Below are 23,966 nucleotides of genomic sequence, written 5' to 3'. Positions count from 1 at the left end.
AAGCGATTTTTTGGCTAAATTTTTTTTGCGATTACTCGAAAACTGCTGGGTCGATTGTGTTGAAATTTATACATCAGACGCGTCCGACGTGCCCCACCGATTGACCTAATTTGGACCCAATCGGCCCCCCCGTTCTAGAGATATGAATTTTGTTATCTCCCGGAAACCCCTATATTTAAGTGGAAATGGCAAAAAATGATCAAATCACAAGACAGGTGGAAGAGGCGGCCGCATTCGTAAGCGTCATATGAGGACAGCTGTAAACTGCTGACCTTTCGAACGAACGAAGAGAATATCTTGGTGGAACCCACAAGACCTTGCAAAGGTTCGCAAGGGGGCCCGCAAGCTCTTTAACAGGGCCATGCGAACTAAGATGCTTACGGACTGAGAAGATCTCATGATTGCTCAGTGCTGGTATAAAGAGCATAGTCGGAGACCTAAACGAGGATCATGGTGTGCCTTCTGTGGTAACATAGAGGGTCTTCCTGATTCAAAAACCTTCTTTTTGAAGAACCCAAGGGTGAGGACACTAAGGCTTCCATGCGGCAGACATACGTCCACCGCGGATGAGCCTCTCACATGTCTCCTGGAAATACACTTTCCAGGCTTCCGGGTCGCTATAAGGTAGATTGACAGAAAACTAGCTGCCCGGGGGGTTACCGAGGGATCTCTGAGATAGGCAGTTAACACTTTCAACTCATTTAAGAGTGCAGGATCGGACGGATCATCCCGGTCTCTTCTGGAGAAGGGCCTGGAATCGCTGCTATTGCATGTGTTGCACCCTTGCACCTCTTTAGAGCCTCCCTGGCTTTATAGTATATTCCCGAAAGCTAGAGACAGGTAAGAATTGTGAACCTACCTAAGGCAAATATGACATGGAATGATTACAGGACCAATTGTTTCTTCTATAAACCGCGGAGAAGCTTGTAGATGCGTACATAAGGAATGGGGTACTAGCCCTTAGACCACTACATCCAATTTAAAAGGTTTAAAAGGGTGGTGTTCACGGAGACGGCTTTTTACAGCCTCGTGTTCAGGTTGGAGAGCGGAATGTCTGCTTCTGAGGCAGCCCTGGGAGCATGTTTGATTCCATTAGATGGATCCGCACCATGCCCGGAAGCAGGGTCATTATATCCTCAACCGCGACGACTAGAGGATGTCCGCAGGTTATAGTGTTGTCCATTTGGATGCATCGAGGCAATCTTGGGTAGGTACGGACGGAAATGGTACGAAACACTCACATTCGATCCCCTCCTCGTATGGAGGTCTTACTAACACCAAAGGGTTATAAAGTCACTCTCCCGAACAGAGAGCAGTTGCCGCTCCTCAAACCTGAGGGGTCCGTGTGGGGATTTATGGTGATCGCCCAAGAGCTGAAATCAGTTTGGCAGCGTGTTTCAGGCAAAGAAAGTAGTCCTCTTGACCTGTACACAGGAAAACCTCCGTAGAGGCTATCATAATAAGCTAGAAAGAAATCACAATAAGCATTATATGAGTGTAGGAGATACAGTAGCAATTAATTGTATCATTAACCCTATACCTACTCTATTCATTTTAAGATGGTAGCGGTAGAATACATTAGAAAGCGTTGACCTTCGCTCTAATTGGTTAAAATACGAGTCAGTGTTACACTGAAAAATAAAGAGAATGACGAATTTTGTAAGCTGGTAGTTCTTGTTACGAGCTAAACTATCGAGCAGGTATCTATCAGTTGTTAATGTCAAATGCTCAAGCGAAATCGTTCTGTTCGCAGTGCTGCATATTTCTATTTTACAATAATTTGGTGCCGTTGTATATTTTTCCTGTGTGTGTTTATCTTCAAACATAGCGCCATCTACTACCTTCTTATAGTGAATGCAGTATAGANCATAATAAAAAAGTTACGGTCATTTAAGTAAAAACCTACCGACCTCGCCGAGTCGGTAATCGCGAGTGAGACGGAGAGGGAAGGATAGTCAGCAGCGTTCGCTAAACAAGGAGCGATGCGTAAGAGATTTTACTTTACTAAGAAATTTCTCTCCGAATACCAAAACTAGCTATTTAGGCCGTTTAGTTTACAAATGCATTCCGCCGAGTTGCATTGTAAAATCTCAAACAATTCATTAACTCCATGTATCTCAGTTCTTTGGTGAAATATATAGGTACAAATAGGTACCTTTCCCTGTAAATTTTGGGGGTTACTCCACATTATGTATCTCTTGTGCTGTGCTGTATATTGCAAGATCAGCAGTAACAACGGTATGATTTTGTCCCAAAGATTCAGGCTTGTTTTTTGATTTCACTAGACGATGGTTAGGATGGTATTGTAACTCGTTGGTGGAGAATTCAAAAACGGCATACATATATTGAATGGTAGATACCGGAACTTACTTAGGATTATCAGCATGTACTTAGGTTGTTAAAGTCAGTTATCTGGTCGTTATCTAGTGATAGGTAAACGAGGAATTTGGATTTCTTCTGTCGATGTATCTCGCTTTTGAAAAAGGACTGTGCGTTGAATTTTTTTCGTCTGTTTCCACAGAATATGGCCTACTTACTCTTATTCTGTGACTGTTTCCTCATTGATGTCGAAGTTGCTCGCTGTGATAAAATTATCATTTTTTATTTGACAAATTTTTGTGAAATGTAGGTAGACACCCTTAGCAGAACATGTAATATTGACGTTTACTGTACTTGTTATGCCACTGTCGGAGAACATTTTCTGACCCGAAAGACCAATAATTTGCAAATGAGTGTAACTTTTGTTTGAAAAATGACCTTAAGAAAAACTGTTCAATAATTTTGTTCCGTAAGTATGTACCTAGACAACAAACTTCGTGAAATTTTGTCAATTTTCGTTGTCCAGCCAAGAATTGCAGTGGAATTATTTTTTTCGAATTTTCAAAAACTAATTTCAGATTCAAAAACCACCAGATACCAAATTTCGTCGAAATCAACATTTTTTCGCACCCCTATTGAGGGGTGTGTCCTTTTGCGGTAGGAAATTTGAAAAATTATTTGCAAAACCGGAAAGGGCATACAGCAAAACCTATTCAAAGACTTACCACCAGTCTCTGTAACTGTTGCTGAGAAAAAAAGAAACTTTACCACTTTTTTGAGGGTGGCTCCTAAACGAATACATGGATTATTTTTTTTTTTTGGTGTTTGGATCCATCGTTCCTCGAAATGGGGGTTGAAATATATTGTGTGATCAAAACTCTCTAAACCTTCCCCATATAGTTTTTATTCGTTGAAGTTTTTAAAAATAAAAGCGACTATAGCTTCGGCGTACTGCCATCAGGCGATGTGAAATTTAACAGGAAAACGGTAAGTTACAAACGTTGAAGACGAATAAGACGAACATGTTGTTTTTTAATTATTAACTGGCCGAAGCCAAGTGAAAAAACCTGAAGGGTGGTTAAACCGGAAAGGTTGTTCTAAGTTTCAAAACGAATTATTATCAAGCCTTGTTAAGAAGACAACCAACCGGAGGGTTGAATTATTACATTAAAAGTTGAAAGTTGAATTTAACACATTTCAAAAGAACCGGGGGGAAAAAATAAACTCATAAAAGTTTTGAAACTATTGAGATGACTACATATTTAAATTATTTAAGTTAAGTTTAAATTCGAGATCATGCAGACGGCATGTCTAGAAATGATTGACCACCAGGTTTACCTATCACTAGATAACGACCAGATAACTGACAGCCTAAGTACCTGCTGATAATCCTCCTAAGTAAGTTCCGGTATCTACCATTCAATATAATATACCTATGCCGTTTTTGAATTCTCCACCAGCGAGCTACAATACCATTCTAACCATCGTCTAGTGAAATCAAAAAACAAGCCTGAATCTTTGGGACAAAATCATACCGTTGTTACTGCTGATCTTGCAATATACAGCACAGCACAAGAGATACCTGATGTGGAGTAACCTATTTGTACCTATATATTTCACCAAAGAACTGATATACATGGAGTTAATGAATTGTTTGAGATTTTACAATGCAACTCGGCGGAATGCATTTGTAAACTAAACGGCCTAAATAGCTAGTTTTGGTATTCGGAGAGAAATTTCTTAGTAAAGTAAAATCTCTTAAGCATCGCTCCTTGTTGAGCGAACGCTGCTGACTATCCTTCCCTCTCCGTCTCACTCGCGATTACCGACTCGGCGAGGTCGGTAGGTTTTTACTTAAATGACCGTAACTTTTTTATTATGAAAATTCACGGTAATGTTATAGAAAATAAAATAATCACAATGCTTTGGAGCATCGAATGAGCTATAAATATTGGAAATCGATATCGTGAAATAAAAAGTTATGAGAGTTCAAAGTGCGCACTTTTCATCTGCTACACGAATTTTGGAAGTTCACGGTCATTTTTCTAAAAACTGTCTATAACAAGGTAGGTAAATTGAATGCTTTAGATTCTGCTATAAATGTACTTTCATTTTACAAAAGGAATTATTGATGTATATCGCTTAGTTGCTGAGAAAATAAACACTTTCGGTGGTCTAGTCGCGCGCGCGAAAATGAGTAAATTTCAACTTTAGCGGCCTATAACTTTTGTCAGGACCACGGGAAAATGTCGTAAAGCGAGATTCTGAAGGTTCAAACATTTCTGAACAAAATGGTGTGGGTCCCAATTCTTTCTACTCCGAAAAAAAAACTACCTCAAATAAGCGAGTTAGCGCCGGCTCTCCGCTGCACTAGTAATGTTTTCAAGAAATTTGCGTGCGAATAGTTTGTGTACTAACATCAAGCAGGTAAAAGTAGGCGTTTATAGGTAACTTGCGGCGTGAAGTTATAGGTATATATCTATGTAATTACACTTCAAGGGAAACGCCAATTACGAATGAATATGCATTATATTTGTCTTATGCAGAATTTTACGTGTATCACCGGTACCGATAGAAGATGCCTAACATTTTCTAGTTATATAGTGAATAATCATAGACGTAGGTTTGGAAATATTTATGGCATTCGTAAATTCTTCGATAGTTTTCTAGTTTCAATTGATTTTGCTTTAAATCCACGTATATGGTTCTCACATATTATTTTATTTCATACTGTCCGGTAGATGTTCGATTACACTATCATTTTGAGTCCGGTAGGTGAGTTATTACAGCATCCGAGCCGGTAAGTGTCGCTAAGCAACACTTACCGGACTGTTATTTGTATACATCAAATTTGACATCTTCACACAATTAATTAAAAACCCCAACATAAATTTGGCTGTAATTCTTTATTTCAAACATTAACATTGATTGTAATGAAACAATTTGTATTGCCCTCAACACTACGCCTGGGTTATTACTGAATGTCGAGTTAGTAATGTTTGATTCCTTCTGCTGTAAAACTTCAATGAAATTTTCGCCGCCATGTATCAGTTGTATCATACGGGCAATCTTAACTTTTCCTTCTACCGAGCCTTCGATGTATTTTTCTGCCGTCGATGAGCTTTTCCATGCTCCATGACGCTTTAACACCGAAACCCAGGCAAAAAAATTTCAATTCAAAAACTTACTGCGTCCAAAAAGTATGCCAACATGACTTTTTCCTCTACTTGTTTCGCCCCATGTTCGTTCCTCAATTGGCAAAACACTTAGTACTCTTTTTCATACCTTGCGGCAGACTTCTTAGGAACCAACTTTTCGGTTGCTTCATGAGATTTCGACAGGATTGTATCGGGAACAGTGGAACATCCCACAACGTTTATAACGTCAATTTTTCAGTGAAAAAAGTTCAATTGTCAACAAACTACAAACTATAGCAACGGCCGTTGCCACAGAAACAAGGTAATGCGATTTTTACAATATGATGAAATTTTGTAATCTTTGAAATGAAATAATGATACAAAACAGACTTACAGTATGAAATAAAATACGTTACGATATACGTCCGGTAGTACTTGTAACAGTTCTCGTTTAAGACATTCTTGACTCGGCTCCTGACGTCGCCTCGTCCATAATGTCTAACTCGTACTGTTACAAGTAACCTACCGGACTTATAACGTAAATAACTATTTAGTAATCAATTGAATATGTAGGTACGAAGTGTTTACCTATATACTTGGTTATATATCTTATTTTACTATAATATATTGGTTTGTACTTTGTATAACCGAAAATTAGAACTAAAGGGGTTATTTGGAGGGTGTTATTTTTAATTAATCACTCATCCACTCCTGGTGCTTTTGTGGAGAGTACTATTAGGTAGATACATTAAAAATGGGAAATAAGAAAAAAAACTTCCAACTTCCTGATACATGGACGAAAACCTATAGAAGAAAAGGACGCATGCTACCAACAAGAATCTGGATTCCAAACACGCAATATTTTAGCTATTTTTCTCATAAAAATTGTTATCTATCGAATAAGGAAACAAAAAAGTATAGTTCCATATAAAATAACAAAGTTGGTACCCACAGTTTGTGAACCACTGGTTAAAAAAAATGTTTTTCGTGCCCATTAAAGTATTGCTGTAAAATAGAATTTGTTTGCTAATTTAACAGACCTCGTAGTAGTTGTAGTATAGATAGCAATGGTGAACACCCTGTATTATTATCACTTGCGTAACATTTTATTTCTTATTATTGAGAGGTAAAGCTTATATGTACATATCGTCTTTCACATTAGATATACAGGGTGAGTTTATAGTTTCTATAACTATAAATTCAGTTAATTAAAGAAAATTTATTTCGGAAATGTGCTCCGATACATCGATTATAGTATTTTAAACTGTGCTCTTTTTTTATGTAATAAATTTTTATAGAATGACAAAAGGTAGGAAAGTATTAAGATTAGTCGTTCCAGTGTTATGTCGACTGTCGTCCACCGTTTGTCAATAAATTAGATTAAAGATTTGAAATTTGGTAATTTTGTGATATGCAGTAAAGAAGAAGCGAAAGCTATCATGCCATTTACAATTTTGGCCGTATGCAAATGTCAAGGGTGTACAATCTGAATAATAAATTCTAAAATACCAAATTGCCGTTGGTATTGCCGAAATTTAGTGTAAAAATGAGTAAGTATATCGCGTTCGCATCTCCAGATGCAGTACCTATGGTGCTATTGGACATACACTACATCCTTGCCAAACTTATTAACAAATGTGACAATGACAGCACAAGGAGATTATGTTGTGTTTTAATACTTCTATTTCAATCTCGATTTCAATCATATCTCAGTTTGGCATTATTGCGGTGAGGAACAAGGATAGTGTGAATAAGCACCTAATCGTTCTATCATCTTTAATGAAATTAATGTATAAACAACTTTTATAAACTCGTTGATCGAACCAATTCTGTTCATCCTCAAATTTATCCAAGCCTCATTCTGAGGTAGTGTTAACAGTTCCAGATAGGTGTATGATTCCAAGACAGTATGATTCCATAACAATCTTTTCATACTCAATGCGTGCGTTTATTAAGAAATACAGGGTAAGTAATGAGTCCCGGAACAGTTCATTATCCTCGTGATCCAGTGATATTCATTTAGAAGTAGACAATGGGATTTGTGTGTATTGTTTTCACTATGTCTACTTTTAAATGACAAAAACTCTTCTGAAGGACGCATAATTTTATGCAACCAAAATAACTTCTTAAAACAAATGAAAATCTGGCTGTCATATTAATTAATTGGAATAATGCTTTGGCTTATTTATTATTATTTTTATTTTTGTTCGTGTGCGATGTATTCAACTGAAGAAAAAGTTGATATTGTTAATTGGTGTAGTGCTGGGACAGTGCAGAATGCGTGTGCATGTTGCAAGGTTGCATACAATTAGGCGTCTTTCAGAAGAGTTTTTGTCATTTAAAAGTAGACATAGGAAATCCTTATGTCTACTTCTAAATGAATAACACTGTATGTGTACCTTTTTGTAGGTTGTCTAAATTTCAAAACGGAACTAATGTTATGGCCCAGAAATTATTTAACCATCTGCCTGATTGCATTGAAGAAACCAACTATGCTCTAAAGCGAAAATTAAAAAATCCTTTTAACAAAGGCCTTCTATTCGGTTCAGGAATTTCAGGGCCACAACATACAAGCGATAGTTTGAGACGAATGCAAGAATTTTGTATTACAATGCATTTAAATATACTATTACTATTCCTATATAAAAAAAAACTTTTTAATAATATTGGTGTGCGTATATAACAAATATTAACGCATTTAATAATTGTAATGTCTTCTTTTTTCGACTTCCGGTATAGCTGGAAATAACGTTACCTTTTTGTTTTTAAATGCCCCGCCCTGTAGGTATATTTATTGATATTGGACGCAGAATAAAAAACTACATATAAGAAATGTTATAACTAAGGTTTTTGTTTTATTCAAAAAATGATACAAACATTAAAATAAGAATTACTAAAATAGAAATACTAAAAATATGCAATTGTTAGTATGAAGATGATGCACATCTATGAAGAAACTAAAAATTTTAATTATGTCTACAATAAATGTTCGGAATCCATTAATATTATTGTTATACAGTCTGTTTCAAATTAAGTCGGCAGTATTGCCATAACTTTCTTGGTTTTCGAATGAGAAAGATGGTTAAAGATAAAAATTGTGTATTTTTTTCTAATTTAATTAAAAACAAAACAACATTGCATTTTTCAGATAATAAAAATGTAGGATTTTTTATATGGAACACCCTGTATATTATTACATCATATGACATGTTATTAAATTCTCTACAAAAGTTCTTAATGCACTATAACCAAAATACTACCAATAACCAAGATTTTTTGATTTTTTCTTTCGAACTAAGATTTATTCATGAAAATGATAAAAATACATAAAATACATAAATGATAAAAATACATCTAGGTATTTAAAACAATAACTGGAACTTAGGTCTTTTTAATAAAATATCAGGTGAAATAAGTAATACATATAAAAGTAAATTACAAGTTCCTATAGATACCTATTTTAAAGAAGGAAACGTTTCCATTTTCTATATTTTTCGGGGTGCGTAAAACGCATATTTTCTAGGAAACAAACTGAAAGTTTAAAGTTAGCTGTCAGAGACTTTACAACACAGTATTTTGGCTATGGTGCATTAAGAACATTTGTACACAATGCAATAAACTGTAATATGATGTAATAATATATAGGGTGTTCCATATAAAAAATCACATTTTTGTTATCAGGAAACTGCGATGTTCTCTTGTTTTTTTTACATATTTGCATTCAGTTAAAAACAAAACACAATTTTGATAAATTGACCGTGTTTCTAACACTACAACTAAGACAGTTAGCAATAGTGCCGACTTAATTGTAAACAAACAGTATAAGCATACCAATTTATTAAGCAAGTTTAAAAAGTCATTATTCAAACATAAATGACGAGAGGAAAAGCACTGGTAGGCACGAGATCCTTACCCCATAGTGGAGCGTATACAAATACAAAAAAATTTTGAAATGGGCATTAGTTTTATTACTTTTATTCGAAGTTATAGGCTTAAATAACGTAGAATTAAACAGGCGTTAATTTGATACCCGGCTCATTAAAATTGACCCAAAGATTATTTTTATGTTAAGTTTCAAACTCGACGGCACATACTTTTTAATCCCACAGTAGGTACTTTGGTCATGAATGTACGAATCAATCTAAAGATGTAAAATTGCCGTCATTTTTAATGAAAAGATATTACAATGTGCTTATTTTGGTCGAATGCAGAAGGTTACATTTTCTTGTCAAGTGAAAAAAGTAAACAATAATATGATAACATTTACTAGAGTTGTTATAAAACTCTAGTAAGTTTTATAAAAAAAAATTTGATATCCTCCACCTCCAACTGGGGGTTATCCACTTTGTCCAAGATAAGAATGTCTATCATGGGGATTACTTTTGAAGATATGCCAGAAACACCGAAATTTGCCGATTTTACTTTTATTTTTTCCTGATGCAGAAATGAGTAGTTGCAGAAAAATGAAAAGCACTTTCTCATTGCCACTTTTTGAGCCCTACAAGACATGGTTCAATCTTTAAGACAACGTTTAGTTTCAGAGAAATCATCATCAACTTTATTTTTTTATATGGCCGGTAAAAAAACTACATACTGAGTAGCATTTTTTATTACGAATACAACGATGTACGGCACAAAAAAACAAAAGGTGGTTTTAACAGGATGGTGCACTCGCGTATAACGCCCTATTGCGGGAATATCTGACAAATTTCTTAGAAAATGTAAAAAATGTCTGATAGGAATTGTGCGCGGGTGCACTATGCTGTTGAAACCAACATAACAGTTTTGTTTTGTTTGTGATGCCGTGTGAGCCGTATATCCTTGTATTCGTAATAAAAAAATGCTACTCAATACAGTATGTACTTTACTGGCCGTATACAAAAATAACATTGATGGTGATTTCTCAGAAACGAAACGTTGTATTGAAATTCTCTCAACCCTGTCTTCTACAGTTCATATAGTGGCAATGAGAACGTGTTTTTTATTTTTTTGTAGCTGTTCAACTAACATCAGAAAAAAATAAATAATAATAATAATATATTGACGGACAGTACCTCGGACAGTACCTATCCATTATAAAAATTCCTAATAACTTAACCATACAATTTATGTTCTAGTTCTCTTCTAAAATGGTACACTAAACATGTTAATATTAAGTTTATTTGCATCTGAGCAAATCTTATCGACTGTTGTAAACATGGCATAATTAGTCCTATGCATATTAATGTAAAATAATTTCTTGCTGGTAGTTCTTCAGAAAATAAATAATAAAAACGAACTTTGCAAATTTCGGTTTTTCTGGTGTATCTTTGGAAGTAATCGGAACTTTCTGGTTTTGTCTAATACATGATAATAAGTCTTTAATTGCAGATGTTATCTCTAATTTAACCATCATATCTCTTCTATGGTTTCGGAGATCCCGAGGGAGATCCCCATGATAGACATCCTTATCACAGTGTATGTGCACAACAAAACAAAAGAAAATTGTGTTCAAAAAAACGCCTGCTAAAATTTTTCGCAGCTTGTTGATAAATATTCCTATTTGACATCAAACAACTAATTTAACTGTTGGATTTTTCGAGATCGCACGGCAAAACACGAATAAAATCGTATTTGTTTTTGAAAAATCCACTATAAAACCAAAAATAGCTTGTAAAATGGGCAAGTAAGAACTCGAGTAAGAATTAGAAAAATCACATTTCATTATCGTCAGTTCTACTTTCCCGCGGGTAACAAAAGATACATAATATAGAAAGACAAAAAAAAATGTTGTATGGGACTAGAATCTGTACTTAATGTTTATTAAAAAAAATTATTACTTTATTTTTGTATTGTACCGATGATTCTTTTGGATCACGCTGTAAAATAGGTAGAGGTTTATGAACTGTTCCTTCAAGTGTGAGTCAATGACGGTAAACCTAGCGGTAAACACACTTCCGCTGAATGGGGCCTTACGATCGCGCGCATTTATGTCAAAACACAGGGCGATCTAAAATAAATACAAAAAACAAACGTACAGAAGGTAAATTGTAGAGGACTAAATTTTGTACAAAAAAATCCGCGAATAATAATCGTTAAAATGAACGGGATTATTTCCACATAGATGTCTGCAATATCATGACGCCACAGATTGCATGATCCATCATTTTTGCAAAACGGTTATTTTAATTTCGTGAAAATTTGGGCATAGTGTACATTATGCATAAAGGATGTAAAATTGTCAAAATAAATAGGGGGTTATATACGACAGTTTTGAAACAAGCATTTTTGCCTAGAAAAGATATCAGTTTCAAGGGATGATTTTTTGGAGTTTAACTGCACTTGCATAAGTGAGACCAATTGGGGTGGGGTATAGGCGAGGGTGAGTCTTCGCTTGAGTTGCGACCTACCACCTTATATTTAAATATCACTTAATTAGTTTATATACAGGGTGTCCCATTTATCTCGAGACAGTCGATTATTGCGGAAACTAGCTGGGATATCAAAAAATGTTTTATATAAAATGTTATTCATATGGAGGTGCCCATTCCATGACATTAGCTGGCCAGACACAGAGAGGTTGACGGCGCGTCACGCTAGATTTAACCAGGGTAGAATTGTCTGTCAGTGACGCATCAAGCTGATATTTATCTGTCGCAGTTCAAACCGGCGAATCAACCTCTCTGTATGTCCCTTAAGGGTCAAGTGTAGGACAACGAATTTTTTCAAATAGAAGCCTATAATACCATTGAATTTAAATTCGGAAAATAATAAACTTTCGTGTGAAACGTTTTTTACTTACACTTGCCATTTTTGAAAACACTCATCTAAAAGTACGATTTTCGGTTGGTGATAGGAACCTGTTCTATCAAGAATTTGGCACATTTTTATTAATTTCAGAACAACCATTTCGATTTACCCCTGGATTTACCCAAGCTTAAAATCGTTGTTTTTACTAACTTTATTTCAGTTAAATTCAGAAGCTGATGTATCTACCTATTCCACTTATCTAGCTATAGATACCTAGTGATATTTTGAAGTACTCTGTGAACAAAAGGAAATAATATAAAATAGTATATCAATAACCAAATGAAATATGATCGAAATGAGTTTATTACAACCAACTGAATTTATTGCTAAATAAAAACCAGTGGCGAAGCCGTCGCACACCGCGCGTGAGTGCCTGAACCTAAAGGGTACGTTTCATGATACGTAAGTTTCGGAGACTACAGCACTAACCTTTAATGCGTGTTGTTTACAAGAAAGCGTGCACCCAATTTTTAAATCTAAAATCTTCAATAGAATGAACGAATTAGAATTTCATTAAAAATATAACTATAGTAGGTAAGTACATAAAGAAGATAACTGAATCCGATAACGTGCATTTTCGTCTCGAAGAGAGGAAAGGCCTCTCTCTGACACAATTGGGAGAACACGGGTTCTTTAGATGATGATTATTTATAAACCACTTTGTTCTCACGTATAAACAAAAAAGGGGCGTAATGAAACAAATAACTTAACCGTAATGTAAATTGTAAAACGATTAAAAATGCGTTGATGAAAGAGATAGTGTGGGGGATAATTATTATGCGTAGGTAAATACAAGCAAAAAGTACCCTTACTCTTTGATACAAGGATTGGTTTCTGTTGTCATACAGGAATATTGCTGTACTAACATAACCTCATAACTTTTATATTACATACCTACATATCAACATATAGCAATTTTGTAATACTAAATATCATCATTAAACAAAAAGGAACTCCTTTTGAACACTGGTTTCTAGGTATTAGGTATATAAATAATGCAAATGCCTGATGCCTAAGTATTCATGAATTAGGTGCATCTTGCTCGAAGTGAAATTTAGCAACAAATGCACCTTTGCATTATATTTTGCTGTAAGCGAATCCATGTTCACGTTAAAGTGGGCCCACCCCTATACCTACTTTTAATTTGATGTTAATCAATTTGAGCCAGAAAATTATTTAGAGAATTATTGTGTTTATGTTTTCACAAAGACTACCTATAGGTAGTACTATAATACATAATATACTTAAATAAATTTTGTTTCCACTTGTTTTCGTTGACAACGTATAGTATAGGTACAGTAGATTTTTTGCGATATACATTTTTCATCACCAGCTTGTAGTATCATCAAATTTACGGGTTATAGATTTTAGTGTTTCCACCATAGAGAATTGCATATGATAGGTATTCAAAAAACCATAATCCCGCTTCCTGCTCATTCAATGTTCAATGCTTTTCCATCTTATCAGTCAATGGTATCAACCGGTGGGTCGCGAACGCCTAAGGGGTCGCTGAACGTGTCCAAGGGGGTCGCGGAATACCTCAGGAGCAAAATTAAAAACAATTATTGCTACAGTTGTTTACAAAGAAGCGCGAGTTTGGAAGTGACGCACATAAATCGGTGTGTTTTTAGGTACAGTAGACTCTCTATAATCTGCAGTATTGTGCCAGTTCGGCACTCCAGTAATCCGGCCGGCGTATTTTGTCAAGCGTGGTGAGGGATTTCGTTACTGAAACTATTGAAAACAAAGGACTAGGATCGCTTAGTTGCGGTGTCCAGTGTTTATTTTTCATTTTTTAGTTTGGTTACAGAACTATACAAATATTATTTCTTAGAGATAATTTTTGAATATGTCATTTTTGATTCTAAAATACCTTTTATTAGTTGTTCTGGTACCATAAAACACTTGTTTTGTGCATTTTAAGAGTTTTTATTGCTGACCTTCTAATAATACGGTAGTTTCACGAATCTGACAGCACTCCGGTCTGATATCGGCCGGATCACTGAGAGTCTACATGCTACAAAACAATTACTGTAAATTTTACTGTATTTACAACTTGTCTTATGTACTAGGATGTGTACTCGGATGTGTAATACCTAATTAAAATTATAACTATTGTAGACGGTTTTATTATGTATTTAAAAATCATAAGTCATAGGGAGGTCAGCAAATTACGCAACCCACAAAGGGGGTCACAGTGTCTAAAAGATAGAGAACGACTGTTGTAAGTATAATTACCTATGTAGGTATTATATACACAGAGGCACCATCCGACGATCCTCTTTTGTGTGATATTCTCCAACTAAGGATATTGCTGAGTTTTTTGGAGTTTTTGGAGTATGCATTACAAAACAACATTAGATAGGAAGTACCTATAGCACTACCAATTACTATTACATAATTTATTTATTTGATGATTATTATTAGGTAGAGTTGTTAATTATTTTTACGAAATGAGCACAAAATCGCATACTAAAGGTCCAGACCATCCTCCTAGGCCGTTGCACCACAAACAATAAGAAGCAGTCTATATTTGGATTAATTTTAGGCCAAAACATGGTGCGGCCGTTAAAGGTGGGTAGTAATTTGCTACATGTTATAAATTGCCCTTTAATTAAGTTATCCTATACAGAAATGATTAATAACTATTAATTAGTTATTAATAGCGCCATTTTTTTTCTTTTTTCCAAAAAATTGAAATTGCATTTTTCATCTCTAATAAATCTGTAAAAGTTGACAAATATTTAAATATTACGTACGTACATTTTTCTCACGCACTTAATCTAATGGAACAATTCCCAATTTTTAGCTACCTATATGCATGGTGTCTTCTCATAATTGAATTTTCCAAAACATCGGCATAAATGTTAGGGTATAAGCGTAATTATATAAAATTCATTACCTGTCTAATTTTTTAATCTATAGTTAACATTGGTAAATATGTCGTGCAATATTAATTGTTATACTTACGAGCTGAGTTAAGCATGTAAACAAAAGTGTTATTAGATTCATAAAAAAGTTTATAACTACCTACTATTTAAAATTACAAAGAATACGACCACATTATCAGTAAGGAAAGTATACTGAACCCCACTTTGAAACTTTCCGTCACTTAATTTCTAGCCATCAATATATAGGTATTAGTAGCTGCTTTAGTGAAGCAGGCCATTAAGAGGGGCAATATGCCACTTAACACTAACCGCTTGTTCGCCCTTGATGTAATGTTCTATATACAATTTTTGAAAACACGCTTAAGATAAAAAATACATAAATTTTATGAAAAAAAGCTTGTAATTTCGATATTTTCGTTTGATTTACGAGATAGTTTTGGCTACTTCAAACAGTTCTTTTTGATTTATTTAACACAATATATCAGTTGGTACAGATTTTATATAAGATAAATTAGTCATTATTAATGCGAGATTTAAGTTTGTGTTGAAAAATGTAGTTGGAATATTTTCTCTACTAAGAAGACAAAAATCTATTTATTGTTTGTAGGCCTACTCAAATTAAGTCATTCACGCACACTCTCTCAAACAAACGCGTATCTATGTTATTTATTTATTTAATGATATATTTACTGCAGAGGGCTTTATTTTTATTTACGCCTTAAATTTTTTATATAACCGTGGGCATTACCTTCGAATTGAGAATAAAATCGCATAATAAAGGTCAAACCATTCTCTAAGGCCGTTGCACCACACAAAGTTAGTAAGAAGCAATCTACCTATATTTGTATTTGTATTGAAGATACACTTTAGGCCAAAACAATGGTGCGGCCGTTACCTATATAGGTGGGTAGTAATTTGCTACATGTTGTAAATTGCACATTAATTAAGCTATTATCCTATACTGAAATGATTAATAACTATTAATTAAATATTAATAGCCCCTTTTTTTCTCTTTCATTTTTTGTGTGTATACCTATAGGTACGAGTAAGTATTTATCACGGATGTCAAATGTATACCTACTTCCGAGCCTACTTCTGAATTTTTAACTGTATAGGTTTGGAGGTAGATCTAGGTAGGTATCGTCGGCAAAGTGCGCCAAGCAATGATTTGATTAATTTACAGAGGTTTGGAAAGTGAGTTGGTGCAATTAGGAAGTAGGTAAATTAAAATAACTAAAATCCATTACGCTAATTAATTATATTATACAATTTGTAAAGAAATAAATCATAATTACCGCGGTTAGAAGTAGACGCATACATTTTTGTTATATTATGATAAGGATGTTCAAGTGATTTATTTAATTCTGTATTACAAAAACTTATGGTATATAATTAAGTTGCGTTGTATTCATATATTAATTGATTAAAAACAGTCAAATTAGGGAACTTATAGGCTTCTTTTTTTAATCATAAGGTACGGAAATACTTTTAAGTAAAGTTATAGGTATAAGGTGAAGATATTTCCATTAATATTGCACCCTATTTTAACAGTAAATTATAAGGAGTCCCCACGTTTGGCAGATTTATGGCTAAATTATTGTCTGTTTATTTGATTTTATTTGAGTGCGTCTATAAAAGTTGTCTTGCCTTTGCATAGGGGCGTTACAATACCTTGTGCTTGCAAATCGTGCTCCAAGCAGTGCACTGCAGGTCTGTTATTATCTCATCTTCAATCTCGTAATTGTTATGTATGAAATTACATCTAAATAAAGAAATATTATAAATTGAGTAGGTCGATTAATAACAATGCTAAGTACGCTGAGCGAGAGTCATCTCAATGTCCAAAACGTTAAATTTTAATGTTAAGTCTAGGCGGGAAATGACCGCTCGACTTCGGGGCAGATGGGGGCCTAAAGGTCGGGCGAAGTGTATACGTATTTGATTTATTACTCTTCTACGGACCGAAACACAGCCCTTCAACAGTGTGACACGACCTATATTCTAGATTTAACGATAGACAATTAAACTAGTTTCGCTCGGAAATCTTTCCTTTTTAAAACTACATAATAATAAAGAGATTATCACTTACTTTGTCCTAAATGAACTCGTTTCATCCAGGGATAAATTTGTGGGGGATTTTGAGACGTAGAATTCTTGGAATTATTATTACTTCCTCCCGTTTTTTCTGTACTTGAAGTGGAGCTCGTGCTGGATGCCGGCGACGATAAATTTTGTGACGCAGTTGTCGAAGAAGTTGGCTGTTTTCCTTGAGGTGACGTGCTGACTGATAAGGGTGAAGTTAATGCTGAATTTTTGGCAGTTAACGTTGCGTTACTACTGGTTTGACTACTAGACATAGGAGGAGTACTTCTTGCGGGCGCACCGGTTGTGCTCAAATCTTGCGGGGAAGCTACCCCTGTGGATGATGTCGAATCGGCGTATTTACAACTTGCAGCCGCATTCAATATGCCTGGACTTTGAGCGCCCGGACTTGAATGATGCATATGTGTAGAGGTTCCCGTTAATCTTTGTGGTTGCAGTTGCGTGTAATCTCCCATTGCGGGTTGTAAGCCGTGTCCTGGGGCAGGGGTCGCGTAGGGATGCTGGTGATACTGAGGACCTACCTGTGGTGGCGAGTAGCATGCCGGTGGATAACTAGATGCAGATGCCGCGTTTGGGTTATAATAATCGGACCCAGGACTAGATACTTGGTGGGCTGCTTGATCGGAAGCAGCCGCAGCGCGTGGTTGCTGACCGTAGCACTGCGCTAAAGAGTTTACAAATTGATAAGAACTCATTGTTTCGTACATTCAAATGGCGTAAAATTTAATTACATGTCTGCATAAGTAAGGGAAATCTCAAATAAATTGTTCCACATTGATAAATCGCTTACAGCAATTACATTTAATTGGATTATAATCCACCAATAATTTTCACAATCACAATAAATTGCACTGCACGTGTTAAGGTAATTATTTTCGATAAAGCTCGTTTAAAAATAATTATCACCGTATATCATCGCGACTGTAAAGTTTTAGAAGTATGAAGGTACTGCAGCTCAAGTGAGTCACGTGGAAGTTTATATGATAGTGATAGACATTCGCGTCGGGACGATTGCGTAGCGGCGCCACAACTGCCCAATCCCACACGTTGATTGGGTTTACTGTGCGAGGATGCGATTCTTTGAACATCTGGTTTCGGTGGGGAAAGGAGCATTACAACAAAGGGGATGGTGTGCTTTTACATAGCGTGTAGGACAGAGATGGCTTAAGATCTGGGGAGCCACCAAAACAGCATGCTTGGCGTGTAATATTAATCTAAGCGCAGGCGCTGGGTGGAGTTTTAGCGGGGAACGAGGCGTTACTTATAGGGTTAGAAATTGATAATTTGTTGTGAATTGTTTAAGATTTGATGCTCAGCTGAGCAGTTTATTCTACGTTGCTACACTACGTACCGGTTGCATACAAATTTAACGATTCGTTAGCGTAATCGTACCAATTGTTCCCCGATTTTAAATTTCAATTTTGTTTGCGGAACAAATCAGACATATTCCATTTAAAGTGACAATACGAACTTTGTTATCCTCCCGAACTCCTAATTTAAATGTTTTAATCAACAACTTCTTGTTTATTTGCAGTAGGTATCAATCCTAAAAAAACAAGTACCTTAAAACTTTGTAATAATTAATTCTATGAACTTATGGGGCAATATCTACCTATGTGTTTTCTTTTAGGTAGCTACAGGCTACAGATCAAGTGAAAATAATATTTTACTTTGATAGTAATACGATATAAAATTCCCCCTAATGAACTACCGCACATTTAGTGAAAAAAATTGTGGTGAATGTAAAGCTAAGTGTATGGCGACAAAGTATAAAAAGTTGATTTTGGTAGAATGCCCCTAAACGTTGCCATCACTTGATTGAATAATTGTTCACCGACCTATAGTTAACTAAATTACCCCGCGTCGCGTATTTTTTGTTTCCGGTAGTTTAGCAAATGGCAGGTGTCGATATGACCGATGGGGTGTTTTGTGGGACGTGTAGAATTTTTTGTAAGGTATTAGGTAACACCAAACCCCTGAGAGAATTCGAGCATTGATATTGAAAACACGTATGACAAACTGTTTTTCTTATGTTGTGAGGGTAAAAAGATCAAAAATTATTGCATTATTTCATTAAAAGTGATGGTATTGTGAACAAGTTAGTGGTGGTTTAGAAATAGGTAGGTATAATTCCCTCTTTGTATTACGTAGGTACCTACCTATATGTTCGTGAAATTTGAATTGTAATTTTGTTCGCGAAATAATATCTACTTATATGAAATGTGTGTTCAGAGCTTAATTTAAGTAAAGGTCTATTGCAATGCAATGGTTCTACCTATACAGAATGGCGCATTGGGAAGAATCAAAGATAGCTGTAAAAGTAATTTTTCAATATTTCCCCAAATAGAAACTTACAACTTAGGTACAATCAATTTTATTCTATAAAATTCACTCACTAATTCCTTAGTCCGTGCAGTGCAAATAGTATTCCGTAAATGATCAAAGTGTTTCACTTGTAGGATTAGGAGAATTATTTTGTTACCTATATAGGTATGTCCACTCCATCTCCATCTGCACTGAATGGAATTTAAAACATCTCAGAAATTGTAGAAAACGGGATAACTAGGTAGGTACCTATTTCAAGTAGATAGGTATAGGTATGGGTGTAGTTTTAGCGAGGGAAGCAAACGAAGTGTTGCATGTTAACGGTCAATTACGACGATTTTAGTAAAATTTCTTCCCACTCTGAACTGTCATTACTGCCATATCATTGCTCTAATTCGGATTCATTCACTTCATTGCACCTCCGGAGCATCGTACAAATTTGTAAATTCAAACTGTTGGCACTGCATTTACACCTTGCCGTTCAGACTCTTTGAAGGAATAATGAACTGATTCAACCTATACCTATACAGAATTTCAGGTGCTGGAAGGAGTGGGTACGTAGGTACCTAATACATTAATAAGCTCGTTAATAAGTAACAAGAGTGCCGTGCAATATTAAGATAGGTAGATGATTTAGGATTTAGGTAACAAGTAACAACAACTAGAGTAGGTATAGGTAGGTAATTGACGGCAATCCTTTAGATGCAGAATATCGTTTTCGAGAGTCTCGCAGCAACTCTCGTGCGAGATATTAATTATTGTTTTATAAATTGAAGCCTTATCGCATTGTAGGTATAAAAATACCTACCTACACATCAGAAGCACTATTTTGTTGGACTGTTTCGACATGTGTTGATTACGTCCTCTGCAAATTGGAATTGCCGACTTCTAGTCAACTGTGAGATCATGCGGTAGGTATGTTTAGCAAGAATGTTAAAAATAAGGTTAGGTATGATTCTTATATTTAACTTATAAAGTAAGTATTGTAATTTCCGAGGCAACGCAACCGCTATTTGAAAATAAATATGATTAAAACTGAGAGGAAGGGAAGATTTTTTAGTGTGAAAATAAAAACTCCTGCAATCTTTCTGGTGGTGGTTTTACATTCCTACCCCAAAATGTAAGTGAAAGTGAAGAAATTGATTCTTTTTCGATATTCACAAACAAGAATAATCTCTTTCATAACTTTAAAGGGCCAAAAGCAGTGCAAAATTTGTGTAAATACGAAGGAAATTAAAAGTACTGGGAAGGATACTGTTATAGCAGAGTAGGTAAATAATTTGATATTGATCGGACAACTAACACTTTTTAAACTAAACCTGACATTTACTGGTAGGTATACCTACCTATAAACACTATGATACTTTATTTCTTATTTTAACAAATTCTACCGTTTTAAAGAGATACACGTATAGTTGACACCAGGGTTGACACCAGGGTTGACACCGATCTAGATATTTTTAATTATTTCAGAAAGAATTACTAAAAAACAGCTGGTGGCACAGCACAGCCGAACCTTCTATTCCCGAAATTTTTCTATGAAGTCGTAAGATAATTAGATACCTACATGAAACGCAATTTATAAGAGAATAAATGTATTATGTAAAAATCAACTCTGTGGTAATCACACCGTCTAACCTCCCTCCAACCCAATCGGACGCTTCCTCCGTTACGTAACTTGGTTTGCGTTATAAGGTCGTGGCAGGTCGTGGTCTGGGTCCCGTTACATAATTAAGACGTGACCATGTTTTGCAGTGCAAGGTCGTACCCTGTGATTTATCCGACGAATTAATACTGTAGGATGGCAAAATGTTTCTGCAATCTTATTTAGCTTACTTTCGATTCAACGTATCTAAAATTTTATCAAAATCGGAATAATACTTTAGGAGATAGCGTTAGGTTGCCAAAACGACAACGCTACTTAAAAAAAGACAAATATTATTCATTTCAAATTGTGCAAAAAAGGAAACAAAAATTCTAAATTAGTTTTATTGATAAGTGTGAATAAAAGTAAAGCAATGCGGTGAACAGAAAAGCTTCGATATTTTCCAATTATTGTTGGATTCTATTTAGACCGATTTTAGGCGCAAGACAAGAACCCATTTTACTTTAGAAAATATAATCAATTGCAATCACGTTCCTCCGTAAATTTCTTGTTAGTTTTCAATCGCCTGCACACCTGTTGAGGTTAACGTATTGTCAGTTGCGTTAACCTCTTATCACTTCCTAAAGCAATAATTATTATATGTGAATCCCTTTTGCATGTTGAATACTTCTAAATTTAAAAAATAAGGATTGTCAACAATAATTGGAAAAAAACCTCGAAAAAAACGTTACGTTACGTAACGTCATTCAGAGAACTAACACTCACAAGTATCTTTTTTCTTTCTCTGACCAATTTGAAATGAATAATTTGTCATTTTTTAGTAGCGTTGCCGTCTCTTATACTCCCTGATTTTGATCAAATTTAAGATAAATGTACATTAGTCGGGGAAGTTCAAGGGTACGACCATGCACCGCAAATAAGGTTACGTCTTAGAGTTGTAACCGGGAAACCCTACACTACGACCTTGCACAAGTTATGTAACCGGGAAGCCATAGACCACCACCTTGCAGCCTTGCACCGGAAAACTATGACGAGCTGTTAACCTAATGTCTCTGATAATTTTTTCCTGTTCTTGTTAGTTACTTATCAAAAGTAGTTGGTTGTGCCGTTCACTTTAAGTTTCAACCTCGGTTTCAACCATAGATAAGGTAAAATGAGGTTAATAAATCTGATTATTTTTAGGGTTTAGGTTTAGCACTACCATTGAATACATACCTACAGCGTGAAAAGTCCTTTCTAATAAAGGATCACTTCCATTTGAAATTTGAAGAGTTGGTTGAGGAGGAAGTTGATTTTTACATACCGATGGAAGTTTGTATAAGTAAGAACAAAAATTTACACGTTTCACGATTTTCATACATTCACAACATCAAATAATTTTAAGTTTCGAGTTTTATGTGAATCAGTCAGTTCAAGAAATCAGCTTCCGTTTTTTATTCGGTTGTCGCTTTATAGCCGGCAACGCCAATGACTCTTTTATTATACATTTTTCGAAACATATACGAACCGTCACAAATTATCATTGTGAACGACGAGACTCCGAGACTTTTGCGAGACTCTGGAACAAGACGCGAAATGATGCGAGACTTTTGCCTCGAACGAAACAAAACTGAATTGCTAGTGGGCGAGATGAGATGAAAATAACAGCTTGACACAATATCATTGTTTGGTACCTATGTCGTAGTCCATGGCAAATTTTCTACAGTTACTGATGAAGTTTGGCCACCGCCCAGGGCCGTAGATAAGGGGGGGTTTTGGGGGTTCAACCCCCCCCCCCCCATTGAGAAATAAGAAAATAAACAAATATTAACTCTAGCATATTTTAACATTACTATGCTTGCTAACAAAACTAAAACAAACAAAAAACACATCTCGGTATCCTGGCGCCTGCCGGCCAGCTGCTTTGCTGATGCAGATGAAATGAAATGATTCAGTTGTTTCTACACTTTTGTTTTCAGTTTTCTTAACGACATGCAACAGATTGTCCGTTCGGCGTTCGTTGGTCGGTTATCATAATAAAATAAAACAAAGAAGTAGGTAATAACTAGTAATTAATTTATTAGATAGTGTACGTACCTAATATACCTACTCTTTGATTGTGTTTAAGACGTTTAAGTTTAGTGTTGTTAGTGCCTTAAGGGAAAGATTATTTAGGTAGGTAGGTCCCTAATATAGATAGATCGGGAGCAAAAAAAATAAATCGGAATCAGATGGTATCACCGTAATAAATTGTTCAAAATTTTTCAGCTTTCTCTAAGAGGTGGATTTTGAGGCCACGCCCTCTTTTCTCAAAAAATTTTCGCCTGCGGCTCATTGGCAAAACTCGGCGCCAAGGAAAATAAAAGATACATAAACCCCCTCCATGGACAATACCTATCTACGGCCCTGCCACCGCCGAACCAGTGACGTAATTTTAAATTTTTCCAGAATATCCTAACGACCTCACGATTTCATTCATTTCAAGTTACGTCATAATTAATATACGCACTGTTTGGTGGTGGTAAAAGAGTGCATAGAATCGAATTCTTCTACTGTCAGTGTAAAAAGTATATGTAAATTCAAGTTGCAAACTAATACAAAAGAGACAGCGACGTAGGGTTATCAATTGGCAAAGCATATAAAAAGTTTCTCTGTTCGTATTAAACCTTGTATTAAACTGACAGACACGCAGACAGAAAAACAGAAAGTTCTTCAGCTAAAGGGTTCTTAATAAAAACAAATCCTACTGCTCTGCAATTGTAGTTGCCTAATTGTGCGAGGATACCTATCGAAAATATTATTCATTTTCCAGGAAAC

At 35.4% G+C, this 23,966-nt stretch overlaps 1 protein-coding gene across 1 annotated transcript; it reads right to left on the bottom strand.

Annotated features, from left to right (window-relative positions):
* Positions 1-17,217: 17,217 nt before the first annotated feature.
* On the bottom strand, positions 17,218-18,283 carry LOC116174535 (homeotic protein Sex combs reduced-like). Its single transcript, XM_031492470.1, has one exon. The coding sequence runs from the start codon at positions 17,944-17,946 to the stop codon at positions 17,218-17,220; it is 729 nt and encodes a 242-aa protein (XP_031348330.1). The 5' UTR covers positions 17,947-18,283.
* Positions 18,284-23,966: the final 5,683 nt, after the last annotated feature.

The sequence above is a fragment of the Photinus pyralis genome, unplaced genomic scaffold (assembly GCF_008802855.1).
Source record: "Photinus pyralis isolate 1611_PpyrPB1 unplaced genomic scaffold, Ppyr1.3 Ppyr1.4_LG6, whole genome shotgun sequence".
Classification (NCBI taxonomy): domain Eukaryota; kingdom Metazoa; phylum Arthropoda; class Insecta; order Coleoptera; family Lampyridae; genus Photinus; species Photinus pyralis.
This window is presented reverse-complemented; position numbering and strand designations above follow the sequence as displayed.

What these genes read in the sequence shown, in the direction of transcription:
- LOC116174535 (XM_031492470.1), bottom strand. Translation starts at nt 17,946, where the DNA reads ATGTACGAAACAATGAGTTCTTATCAATTTGTAAACTCTTTAGCGCAG.